Source organism: Miniopterus natalensis, chromosome 14, assembly GCF_054644295.1.
Source record: "Miniopterus natalensis isolate mMinNat1 chromosome 14, mMinNat1.hap1, whole genome shotgun sequence".
NCBI classification, from domain to species: Eukaryota; Metazoa; Chordata; class Mammalia; order Chiroptera; family Miniopteridae; genus Miniopterus; species Miniopterus natalensis.
In genome coordinates this window covers 55,227,360-55,240,661 of record NC_142094.1, presented here as the reverse complement: position 1 = coordinate 55,240,661, position 13,302 = coordinate 55,227,360, and the positions used below count along the sequence as shown (strand labels likewise).

Below are 13,302 nucleotides of genomic sequence, written 5' to 3'. Positions count from 1 at the left end.
CGGGGCAGAAACGTAGGCCATGTCCTCAGAGCTGCTTCAGTTCCTTGTGGGCCAGAAATGAATGAATGGACACAGTGAATCCCGAATACTGAAGAGGACACATCCTGTTTAAAGCATCTGACTTAAGGATTGTATCCAATGAACCAATTCCGGTTTTACTCCCAAGCCCTTGAGAACTAACGATCGTGTTCTGAACAATTGCATCATCAGAGAATCAAACTTCATTTTAAAAGGCAGGCCCAGGGTATGGGGGTTTTTGAGGAGCGTGTACCTGGAATCTCCGCATATCTCGAGGGTTCCCTGCATTCTTCAGACAGTTCTGATTGCACTTGAGGAAAAACTTTAGAAAGAATCTACAAAAATACAAAAAAAAAATGGATATGTGTTAGGGTTATCAGACAAGAGACAGACGCTTTTTTGAAAGACACTCTTGCATGGGGCCTGGAGGAGGCTGCCCCACACACCCAACTGCTAGCTGCCCTGCGGGGTGGGGTGATGCAGGCGCCTGGGTCTGACAGCCGGCGTAGAAGATCTTCATAGTGACTTACATTTGTCTTAACATGATGGGTTCCAAGTTTTATTAGGACAGCGGTGACTTGGGTTGGCCATTTCCTGCCTGGATCTTTGCAGGACTGGCCCCGAACCATTAGGGAAACGTCCAACCCGGGGGGACTGCCAACGTCAGCAAATAAAACCACAGGATGCCTAGTTAAACTTGAATTTTGGGTAAACAACATTTTTTTTAAGAGAGGTGTGCTATGGGACATACCTGTCCTGAAAAATTATTCATTGTTTATCCAAAATTCAAGTTCCACGGCACCCGCTGCTCTCTCCAGCAGACCTAACCCCAGAGGACATCCCCGCCTATGTAAACACTTTTGAAGATGCAATTTTTAAAACTCCTCACCCAAGGACATGCTTATTGATTTTAGAGAGAGGGAGAGAAACATCGATCGGTTGCTTTCCTGTACACACCCCAACCAGGGATTGAACCAGCAACCCAGGCATGTGCCCTGACCAGGAATCGAACCCAAAACCTTTCAGTGTACAGGACGACACTCAACCAAATGAGCGGTAACGTGCATGGCCAAGGTGCTTTTTTAAAAGTTACAACAGGTACAACTCTTAAGAAAAGGAAGGATTTGGGGTGTTGTTTTAAGAACCACCACGACTTCCATGCAAGGCCTACGTGTGTCTGTAAGGGTGTCATCAACGCCTCTTGATATGACAATGACACCCGTGCTCGGGCAGAGGGGGGAGAAGCAGGTCCAGTCCTGGACCAGACCGGGGCTGATGACTCCCGCCGAGACCTGCCCTTGCATGGTGAGGCATGAAGACTCAGGGTCCTGACAGTGTGTTGAGATGCTGTGACCAAAACATCAGCATGTCCACCCCGTCCCTGCATGCTCAGTGACAAACGGGGGTGCTCTGGCTTGCGGTACAGACACTGGGAGCCCGGCTATAACACCACAGGGACGGTGGGGCCTTGTCCTTGCACCCCTGTGCCTCATCTCGAGAAGGCCACATCCACCTGAGCTCTCCTTGGGTGTCTGAGCGCCCCGCCCAGCAAGGCTACACGGGGATCTTCTCTGGTTTCTTTCCAAATACTGCCTGCCCCACATGAGGATGGTTCCTTTCTAGAAGGTTTCACATGATTTCCTTGAACTCAACCTGAGGCTCAGGGCTCCTAATGGACGAGCGTCACATCCAAAAATGGAAAGCCTCCGCACACTGAGGTCCGTCCCTGACTCACGCCCACCAGACCCCGGACCGCTTTTCATCCCGGCAGGAGAACCGCGGCCCCTCAATTAAATGTTCTTACATATGGCACGGCCTCGCTATTTTAGGCCGGAATTTACATCTTTTATTAACTCACCTCACCTACACTTTAGCTCACGGTGCCTCTGAACACCATCTGCCATCAGCACAGCCAGTCACTTGAAATTCCACCCACCAATTTTTCCTAACAACCACCGCAATTAAACCCCGCGCGCTGCGGCGAGGTAAATTAGGCGCACCTGCGGCCACTCTGCACTTGAACTGCATCAGAAAGGGCCTAACAAGGTGAGGGCGTCACAAAGTTATCGTCCTCTCAGGCAATTAGGTTTTCACTTCGGGGACAGCCGCACGGCGCAATTATGCCGCCCATTACCAGCCGGCTAATCTCCCGAGCAGGCGCCTGCCCGAGGAGCGGCTCGTCACGCGGAGCCGTCCCCGGGAGCTCCTGTGATGGGCAAGGCTCCCCCTCGGAGGAGGCGCCTCAGGACGCCGCGATGTCTTTTTAGCCAGCTCACCCCTGTACCTCGGAGAGCACAGAGCGGGGGCTGGGGGCCCTCTGACCAGCGGGGCCTCCACCGTCGTCAGGGTCGGAAAGTAGCCCAACAGAGTTGGGTGCTGGGTACTCTCGGGGGTCGACTCCGGGGCAGGTGCACACACTCACACGCGCACTTATTTTGGGTGGGCTCCTATCCCAGCATCTCACACACAATGTCAGGACTTGGGAGAGGTCTGGAGTGTGTGGCCCCGGGGAGCGGGATCCCTTGAACAACTCTAGTCCCAAGGACATAAACCAGGGACAGACAGGCAGCTCCAGTGGCGAGGAGGGGAGCCCTGTGCTTACTTGTCACCCTCGTATTGGCTACAACGTGCTCAAGGATTCAGTGGAGCCGCCATGAGATGGACGGTGGACGGCTCGGTCTGGCCTGGTCTGGCCACTGACCGCAGGCCTGGCACAGTTTCACCCGACGCCCTGTGACGGTATTTGGGGAGGGGGGTGAGAAAAACGGGGGCCCAACACGGGAGTCTCACCCTTGCCTCAATTACCCTTTAATGGGCTTTTTTTTCCCCTAAGAAATACCTGACAGTCGTTTACATATCTCCCTTCCAGAGGCCGGGACACAAAGGATTGAACACTCTTGTTAGGGAAGGAAAAATCTTTCCTATGTCAGAAAATCTTTGGCGTGAACACCAATAAACTCTTTATTACTGCTAAGCGTGGATCTGCTGCTCGATGGCGGAGGCGATAAAAACCCTAACCTGTCATTAGTACATTACGCTTAATTGTGTACAGTGTGTTTCCTTTTGCAGCTGTTGGCCCGTCATCAAAATGACCATTATGTACACTAATTCCCTGACCCTGTCTTTATTTCCCTAAAGAGTCATCATCTTTCACAGTAGGTACCAGAGTAAATCAAGCTTGAAATATGGGCTTTATTTACTTGTTTCTCCCGGGCAAGAGGGGAGGCAGTGGCTCCGGGCACACCGCACACCACGTCGAAAGTCCCCCGTCACATTCTGCTCAGAAACGACACGCAGAATCCTGGGGAGTTCTCAGCTGCGGTGAGAAGGGGGAAAGGTGTGATCTCATCGCTCCCGAAGTCGGGTCTCCTCTTTCGGAGCGTTTTCGGACAAGGAGAGGTGGCCACCTGGGCAATCTCGCTGGCGCTTAGAAGAGGGGGTTTGGGGGATGTCCCTCGAACTCAGGAGCACCCGCTGGGTCCAGCAACTGAGACCTTCAGTTGGAGCTAGAAATTCCCAGGCCCACCCTCCCTTCTTCTGCAGGGACAGTGACCCGATTGCACCAAACAGAGGCCGTGGACACAGCTGTCCCCACGGAGGGAAGTTGGAAGTTTGGCCCTGGTGGCGTCCGCGTCAGAATCCGCTCGGGCAGTGCCCATGCATTGCGTGGCAGAACCAAGGGCCTAAAGAGCGTAACGGGATGGGCATTTTAAGTGGGGCCGCTGCAGGTATCCCACAAGGAAGGGCCGGCCCCCGCCGCAGTAACTAATCTCAAAGTCGGCTCCGTATCTGTGTGTTTAAGCTATGAATTAGTTCATTTATATTTACTTTTATGAAGCTGATTAACCAGAGCTTCCCTATCTGATGAAAATCATTTTAATTGTAGTGTTAGGCTCCTGTGTAATATCCATTACATTATGAACTGTTTAAATTCTACATGGGCATTGTGCAAATTGGCCCTTTGTGAGCGAGCGGGCAATTAGGACCAAACAGCGCTCCTGTAAGCCGCTCCAGAACTTTGTGGTGTTGTTCAGGACGATCAGAAACAAAGGAGGCTGTTTAATTGTAATTTAATGGAATATCAAGGAGTCCGTGGCATTAGGCGCTGGCAACAGAGAGCAGGAGAGAAAAATTAACTGCAATTATGTTTGATTAAAGCTATCCTTCTCAATAATCAGCGGTCCTGACAGGCCACGGGGCTCTCGTGGGTTCCGGGATGGCAAAAGGTGTTGAGCAATATTAGGGCCAATAAAGGGGATATTAGCATAGCTAATTACAGCCCTGCAAAACCTGTAAAGGGGGCCTCTGTGTATTGTAATGTGTGAAATAATTGGCCAAGGCCGTTATCAATTACATAAGGAATGAATTTGGTTTGTCAGAGAAAAGTGAGGAGACGCATTTCAGCTGACACCGCTTCTCCCCCTCCTGTCTCCAACCGAGAACTCGCCCACTCGCAGCAAAAGCCGCAGCTTACCGGTGGCCAAGTTGCTGACGGAACTGCGTTGCCAGCGAGTGTGGGGTAATTAATACCCCTAGTGCTCGCCGCCTGCCCCGGGACTGCTGTTTTTCACCCAACTGAAGCCACTAATCACGTCGTAATGATTCCTTTCCCTCTGGTCAAAGGAGAAATGGATTGTCTCCCTAGAAACGCGGCGGGCTCGGTGCGTGCCCCGGCCACGGGAGAAAAGGGGGCTCTGAGCCTTCCCACTGGTGGCCCTTTGCATGTGGGTATCACTTGTTTGAAATCACCTATTCTCAGCACCTCTGGAGCCCTACGCATGGGGGCTGTTGCTTTTAATTGTTAATTGTTACTTTGTAGACTGTTCCAGGCCTGGCCTTGCCCGGCTTGAAGCCGTGAGTGACACTGTGTTGCGAGGTGCGGCCCTGAGCGGCCCTGTGAGGACAGGACTGGGGATTCCTAGCGTCCACCTTCGCGCAGGTGAAACGCCACTCAGGGGAAGGACCCCAGGCTCCCCCCGCCAGACACCTCCCGCCCTCAACTCCAGCCCCAGGCCTAGCAGCTGACCTGCTCTTCTGGGCCTCAATTATGGGAAATCGGGGAAATCTGAGTCAAGAGTGAAAAACAGTGGTGTCTTTAATAGGGGATGGCTCGCTTGCCCGGTTTAAGGCAGAGCTCTTAACAAGCAACAAACTAACGTGGCAACGGATGGGCCCGTGTCATCCATCAAAACCCCAAGGCGCTCGCCTGCGAGTCGCAGCGCCGGCAGCTTCCGGGGGTCCCCACGAACTGTGGAGACCCCATTCCAGATCCAACCCCTCACCCCCCCCCCCCGTTTTTTCAGCTACTGACTCTGGAACGCAAAGCCAGGACGCTGTGTTAATACGTAATAATCTTGGTGAGAAAACGTGAGCGTGGAACACCAACCAGAGAAGGCAGATGGAGAAGTCGCCACCCACTGGCGGGTGCCGGGGGCTGGGGGAGGGCCACGGCGAGTGACTGTTTCAGTGGGCTCAGCGTTTCCTTGTGGGGGGACAAAAACGTCTGGAAGTCGAGGGTGGTGGCACAACCTCGTGAACGAATTAAAAGCCCCTGAACTGTTCACTCTGAAATGGTTAATTCCCAGTAGTGTCCCTCCTGCTTCAATCCCACTGCAACAGCCTCCGCGCCCCCTCCCCACGGGAGAGGAAGACGGGCCCGCGGCCCTCTCAGGGTGCCCGACCGCGAGACTGCGCCCTTGGAAGGAAAGAGTTAAAGAGTCAAATGAAAAGATAGAGCCTTTAAGAGACTTTTCTGTGACTGATAAGAAAGTGACCGGTGGAGTGCTTCCTCGAAGTCCCTGCTAATTACTGGGAAGTCCCTGAAAGCCGTGGCCGCAGCTGTGGTGTGTTCACGCCGGCCATCCGTCGCTGCCGTATTGATTACTGAGCAATCCTAGCCGATCGGGCTCTGGCGCTCGGAGACACTGCTTCCTTCACAGGCCCTGTAATGAGCAGTTCCTACACAAGCTACATTCTGCTGACATCAGATCTGCGCTCCCAGATAGGACACAGGTCAATACGGATCGGGTTTCCAAAATGCGAGGGTCTTAATGTCAGGCCTCTCTTTCTCTCCCACTCCTGCCATTAGCTCTTACGGGGCTCACGGTCTTTAATGCCAGACGGGAGGAAAATCTGCCCCATTAGTCTGATTTATTCTTCAAATATGCCATGACAAATTGCTTTAACACCAGACTTATTAAATTCTTGTACATTTCAAGTTATGAGTCTCATATACTTGTGCCTACATGACGTCATCATGAAGGGGGCAGCGGGTGACAGTAGGGAATTTTAAAGCCGGGCCCAGATGTCTTTTTGGGGGCGGGGGGGCCCTCCCTGGGAGAGAGGAGGGCTGGGCTGCCTGACTCCCCACGGCGGGTCCCCGCCCCCCGCCCCGGCACGCACGCTGTCCCGCATGTAAATGTAGACGTTGGAGGATTTGAAAATATCCACGGCTTGACTCGCAGTTCAGCGGCGGCTGGCCTTTGTCTGGAGGTCTGCGCCACTGTAGCGGAGCCTGTCTCCGGTGGACGAGAGCTATTTTACTTCCCTTCGCTGGAGTAACCACACCGCATTAACAATATTTGTACTACAATCGCCCAGGGACCCACTTCCCAGATTCTATCACTTCTTTATCTCCTGACAAATACCTCACTATCGAACATTATTAGGTTTAGAAAATTAACCCTTCACGGTCCGGAGCCGCACTAGGCCCCGCCATCCCTCCGAAGGGCCTTATCGCTAAGTTTGTGCTATAATGGTTTCTCTTTTCATCACAATTTCAGCGGCGGCTGTCAAGAGGCTCTTATAGATACCACGATCTTGTTCTTTCACGATGATTCTCATTAAAATGATGCCAGAGAGATCTGATGGGATTTAATAGCTTTGCCGGCCAGTCCCACGGCCCGCCCCCCCCCCCCCCTCAAGAACAGAGCCTGCCGAGTCCTTCTGTTGGAGAAATTTGTATGACTTGCATTAAACTTTTTTCCGGGTGGTTTTAACGTGCTCAGATAAAGTAAAAAAAAACCCAGGTAGACACCGGGAAAAGCAAAGGCATCCCAGAGCTCCGGGCGCAGCCAGTCGCCGCCCCGGCTCGCTGTCAGGATCCTAGTTAGTATTTTCTGGAACTGTTCTGATGTTGCGTGATGGTTTTGATAAGGTTATCTGTTTAAAAGAAGTCAACTGCACAACACAGGCGCTCCGTGACGCGCGCTGTATTTACACTGGGGCTTCCGCTTCAAGCGCCCGTCTCCCCCCCACCCCCCTTACCTATTTCTCTATTTCTAATGGGCGCCGCGGCCCTGACATCATTCCCCCGGCAGATCATTCGCGCTGTCAATCAGTCTGTATTTTGTCTTTCGCTGCGGGCTCATTAAAACAGCTCCCTCGCTCCCTCTGGACACTGCTCTATTTGCCAGCTCTGATCATGAAGCTCCTTACTTAAGAAAAATGCCAGCATCACTTGGCTCACATCAGATGCCCCCGTGACTTGTTGCCAGCTCCAGGGGAGACTTTCACAGACTTTGCGCGCAAAGATTAAGCGCCCGTGCTTATCCGAACTTGGGGTTCCGGACCTCTCCCGCCACACGCGTGCGCGCGTTTTAGGGCCGTGAAGCCGCGACGCCCTCCCGGCCGTTCTGACTCCCGTTGGCGACGGGTGGAGATCATTCCCAAAACGAACGGGACTCTTTCTGTGGCGGGGTTTTTTTTTTCCTTCTTCTTCCGGTTTTCAAGCAGGGAAATCTCTTTTCTTGCCCAGACGCACAGCTTCCCCACGCAACGCCAGCCTGCTTCATTAAAAACGATCTTCTTTGCGGGTTGAATTATTAATAAAAAAAATCCCATTTTAAATCAAGCCCAGGCACACACGGAGGACACCAGTGTCGAACCTGCCGACGTCGGCCTCTCCAGCCTTTTAGGTCCTGATTAAAAACTTATTAAAACATTATAAATGATTAATGGGAGCACAGCTCTGAGTGGCAATTATTAGTTTTAATGCAGGTAATGCACCCTAATGAGGGGGCACATGTGTGCGGAGCTTTAACTTCATTACTCCTGCGTGTCAACAAATACAAGAGAAATGTGTGTCCAGGTCATCCATTACCCGGAGCAGCACCGGGCTCCTCTCCTCGCCTCCGCCGTGTGGATGAGCCAGGGGCCATAAATTAATCCGTTTCTGGGGCTCGGGGCAGGACCGAGGCGTTAAAATCCGCGGGCCTGGCTGGGCTCCCCACGCCACCCCGCAGCTCCGCGGGAACGTTCCCCAAGCCGCTTTTCTGGAGCCCTGGGCACACGGGGATTGTTCCCTGGAATCGTTGGAGGTTCTCATTGTCTCGGCTCAGAAAGGCACGCTCCCGCCTCCAGAGCCAACGGGGCTGCCTCCCTTTCTAGTTTTGCAAGGTTGGCGGAGGAGCTGGGCTCCGGCCTCCCAGGGCCTAATTCATGCTAACGCAGTTTTTCCTAAATATTCCCACGTCCTTCACTTAAATGTCCATCTACTGGACATTTAGGGGGCAGGAAGAGGGGAAGCCCTGTCCCCTGGCGAGAGAGGCGTCCTTCATGCTGGTGAGAGCAAGCCAGGGGAAACAGTCCCTGCCTGGCTGCAGAGACTTCAGGGGAAGATGGCAGGGGAGGCCCGGGGCAGGAGAGAGGCTGCATGGGAACGGGTGCATTGAGGGTGCCCAGCCTCCTCCCCAAGGGCCTCCTCCACCCACAGAGAAGCCCAGGTAAGTCTCCGCCCCACCTGGGGCCCCCTCCTGGGCCTGCCCACAGCCTGCAGCTGGGGGGGCTGTCTCGGACCAACTTCGCAAGTCACCTTTTATTTTCTGTTTCTGTGACAAGCAGCTAGAGTCGGGCTGATCCCCGCTATCTGTTTGAAGAGTATTCGGGACTATTTGCATCATTTTATCGCTAATGTATAATATATGGCTCTAAAGTGAGCCCAAGCACTGCCTTGTTACCGAGCATAAAAAAGTGAGGGCAATAAAGATGCATTAGCCCTGTGAAGCACAGCGGCTGTAATGCAGGCAGGAGAGGTTGCTGCTCCGCGTTGAGGGGCAACCTTTCTGCCCGACTAAGACAATGGAAGAGTAAAGAAAGTGTCAAATCAAGAAAAGCTGGGTTTAGAGATGAGGCAGCCCAGAATGACGCCGGGGCCGTATTTTGTGAAGCTATAATGCTGTTGGCAGCAAAGATCCGTGTTTCTGATTCATCTAGGGCCGCATGGCAAAGCTTTGTCAGTCTGTGCAAGGTATAAATAATTCAGGGTGAGAGATGGCAATTACAGGGCCCTGCACAACCAAAATGAATATTTTATGAAGACTAAAACTGCTCTGGAATGAATCATACACATGGAGTCGCACACACATGGCGAGTGGGCTCACACATGCCAGCCCCAAGGAGACAGGAGCAAGGCCCCTGCCTCCGTTCAGGGCCGGGTACGAGGTGCCGGCCAGTGGCAACGGCCCACGCCAAACCCCTGGCCGGGCGGCCCGGCTGCCTGCTCCTGATAGATGCCCCGTCCCCAGAAATGCCCTACGGGGAGCACAGAGGCCACACAGAAACTCGTGGTGATACACCCCACAAGTTTGCTTTTCAATGAATCCTTCCCAACCGGCATCGGGCTGAGCTTATTGTTTCGATCACTCAAACTCCTGATCAGTGTGAGCTGCGAAGCTGCTGCGAGTGAGACGATGCTCCGGGTTCCGGCGGAGAAAGAAAGGACAGTTTTGCCGTCCTCCGTGAAATCTGTGCACACACACACACCCAGCATGATTTCTCACTTCCCTTCCACAAAGCAGCACATGCTAGGCTCTTCCTCCACCTCTGTGCCTGAATCTTACTTATCCGGCCCAGCTCGGAGGGCTGGAGGGCTGGGACGGTGGCTTCTTATGTCCTTAGGTCCAAACTCCCACGAAAGAGTGGCTTTCCTCACTTTGAGCAGCGAACACTGCTGAGAAAGGTAGGATTATGCCAGAGAGATTTTTAAAGGCTCAAAGGATGGTTTCATCTGTTACATTTCCTCCAAAAACGCTCCTGGTGAATTGCTAGAACAAATAACAACATTGTTCGTGGGGCCGAGGAGGCCAGTCCCACTGGTGAATGGCCATTGTGTTTGTCCAGCTACTGATACCTGGGCTTTTGTGGAGGAAAGAAGGCCGGGGGCCGTGACATCAACGCAGCACAAGCGTCCCTCTGTGCAGACACCAGAGCGGGCCCTGGCTGTGGTGGGAACCAGCACCCGATCCCTGGGAGAGGTTTTCTTTAAATCCAACTCCGGTGCATTGTTTATGAAAACAAGGCTATTAGGTATATTAATAATTTGATAAATAGGGATTTGCCCTTAATTATTCATGAAGAACATTTGGCAACAGTAAAATTATATTCGCAGAACAGGTTTATAAACCAGCTAATTATAAATTAAGTATGCAAGAGAAAATTGCTAACCTTGAAATTAAAATAGTTTATGATTCTGCAATTACCCAAAAAAAAGAAGAAAAAAAAGGTAGAGAATTATCCAAACCCCCGTGTGAGCAGAGGACACGGGACTCTACAAAAGGCAGGCGTGGGCCGGGGGAGTGACAACAGAGAAAGTTTACCAGGAAAAGCCCCCCTTTCAGCCCCAGGAGGGAAGGCGGGGGCAGGGCCTCCAGACAACTAAACTTTCCAAGAGGATAACCTGACGGAACCGGCCGCCATCCCACCGACAAGGCGGGTTAGCATCCTCAGAAAGCTCCGGTCTGCTCTCCGCAAAGGACACCGACTGTCACCTCCGCTTGCCGTCAGCCCTGGCCCTTGGGCAGCGGGCATGCTCCCATCACTGCGTTGGGGCCCACAGAGAAGTCCAAACACCCACCCCTCTGCGCTCCTCACAGCCGCCCTGCTGGGGAGGGGTGCACACCGATCTTGGGGTCCAGAGGGACCCGGTTAGTGCTGGTGGCAGAGAGGAGCGCAGTGCCGCTTGTCGCCACTAGAGGGCTTCTCAGGAGCCTCCGACGGGGAGCTGCAGACACCCTGGTGCCACAGGGCTCAGCTCCCTCCTGCAAACTTGGGACAGGCCCCTCCTTCCAGCTGGGTGTCCCCACCTTACTCTCCGGCTCCTGTGCCTGCAGGCTTCCTCCTCAGGGGCTCTGTCCGCAGCCACTCCTGACCTCTGCAGTCCCCGGCAGCTAAATGGCCGGCAACACACCCCGGGGAGCTGGGAAGCGAAGGCGGGGCGAGGCCTTCATTCGCTTTTTAATGACTAGACACCCTCACCCTTAATTTGGGAGATGTTAAAGGGATTAAGGACAGCCATCAGGAGGAATTAAGTGCAGAATATCCTCTTAAAAGGAAAAAAAAAAAAGCCGGCCAGATCCCTTAACTTCTTTTCTGTGGCTACCTCACATGTTCAAAAAGCGCCCACGGCAGCCACCGGGTGAGCACAGGGTCGGCCCCGCCACCGACGACGCTGCGACTCGGGACCACGTGTTCTCGCCGCGCTCCTGGAATCACAGAGGAAATGAGCAAAACCCACTTCGGTGCTTTTTTTTTTTTTCTTTTTGGTTATGAGGAGTCATGACTTCCCCGAGAGCAAAAAGCCTCATTAATTGCTCCCGTAACAGAGACCACAGCACGGGGCGCCCCTTCCCGCCCGGCCACCTCACCCGCAAACGCAGCTGGGGTCAGGCAGCCTTTTCATGTACAAAGTCCTTCATCAGAATGCTGGTGGCGTCATCTTGTAGCGCAGACACGGCACCTTAAATTAATATACAACAGGACCTGCGGCAGAACGGGCGGCCGGGGCCTGCGGTGCACGTGCTCCTGAGCCGCGGCCTGCGGGGTCGCGACACCGGGCTCCAGGCCAGCGCCGACCCCGCCTTGTTTCAATCACAGGGGCAGCCAGAGAAACTGTCGCCACCCCAGGGTCCCCAAGGCCCGTCGGGAATCCAAATTGGAGAACAGATCAGCAAAGATGCTGTCCCGCGGACAGTGCCGTGACACCGAGAGGCGTGAGGCGCCCGCCGGGCAGCCTCTGGTCTGGTTTTTGGCCCGTCTCTGAGCCGCCCTTCAGCCGATTGGTTTAACTCCATCGGCGGGTGGCTGGAGAATATCTTTATCATTCGGAATAGACCATTTACCACTTGATAGGAGACATTGCTCTCTTTACCTCTGGGATGCGCCACAGAGGCTAAGCGACTTCCCCTAACAATATTTAAATTGCTTACAAAGCCTCTCCAAATATTTGCCATGTATTTAGCATGCCTAAGATTTCCCTGTTATCCCAAAGTCTTTTTGTTGTAAATTGCAATTTTACAACTTCATGCTCGTGATCTATTTTGACAAAGCCCTGCTGACACCCTCTATTGGCCTCCAAAGGCAAAATAGCAGACACTCCACGAGCCACCAGAGAACTCTCAATTTGCCGTGAGACCGCGGCCACCTCGCCATCCGCAATCTGCATGGAGGAAGATTAAACATTCAATTTGTTACTTGATAGGCCACAAGGTTCACCACTTACCATACAAATGGAAGGCATTACTGTCATCGCTCAACTTGCTTGCCTGAGTATTTTATTATTTGTAATATTTACTTCAGGGAAATTATGATTCATGTCATATTTATCTTCATGAAAAATGAGCATCTAAATGGAAATCACCTTTTGAATGTACCGGGATATAGTGTAATACTAATATGCTTCATGAACTATAAAATTTAGTCGCAGTGTATGGAGAGACTTTAATACTCCGACATCAAGCAAATTTTCTCCGTGTTAAGCTGATACTCTGAGCCCCGATTCCAGTTTGATAACCATTACGCTTACAGGATGGTACAAGTCACTGCTTGCGGATTTATGTCCCCCCTCAGCTCGTTTGCATTAATCTGCCTCTGAATAAGCTATTCGCACTTCCTCCAGTGCACGCAGGAAATTGAAATAAGGTGTAAATTTGTAGGCCCGCAACCTGAACAAGCACAGACAGACACTTTTCACCTGATACCATTCATCTGTTTCGCGTAAATACAGAAGACGGTTTTTATTCTTTGTCTTTGTGCTAAGGCCGGTCTTCATGAAAACCACAGTTGTGTGTTTGCCCCCCCCCCCCCAATGTTTATATCTGGTGGGGTTTTGGTTGTTTTTTTTTTGCAGAAGCCAGAGTTAGAGGAACTGTCTGTAACTAGCTCTGAGTCAGACTCCTGGCGACCTCTGTAGGGATCCGGGGTCCCCAGTGGGCTCTGTGCCACCCTTGGTGGTCCTGTGGCCCTCTGGCTTCCTGCACAGCGGGGCTCAGGGGCCCACGACCCACTTTT

General features: G+C 52.7%; 1 protein-coding gene across 16 annotated transcripts in view; it reads right to left on the bottom strand.

Moving 5' to 3' along the window:
- EBF3 (EBF transcription factor 3) overlaps nt 1–13,302 on the bottom strand; it is a 107,653-nt gene that overhangs the window by 37,056 nt on the left and 57,295 nt on the right. For all 16 annotated transcript variants that reach the window (XM_087824007.1, XM_087824010.1, XM_087824008.1 and 13 more), the window contains exon 7: nt 272–353. In XM_087824007.1, coding sequence (XP_087680133.1) covers nt 272–353 — 82 coding nt within the window. The remainder of the gene's footprint in view (nt 1–271; nt 354–13,302) is intronic.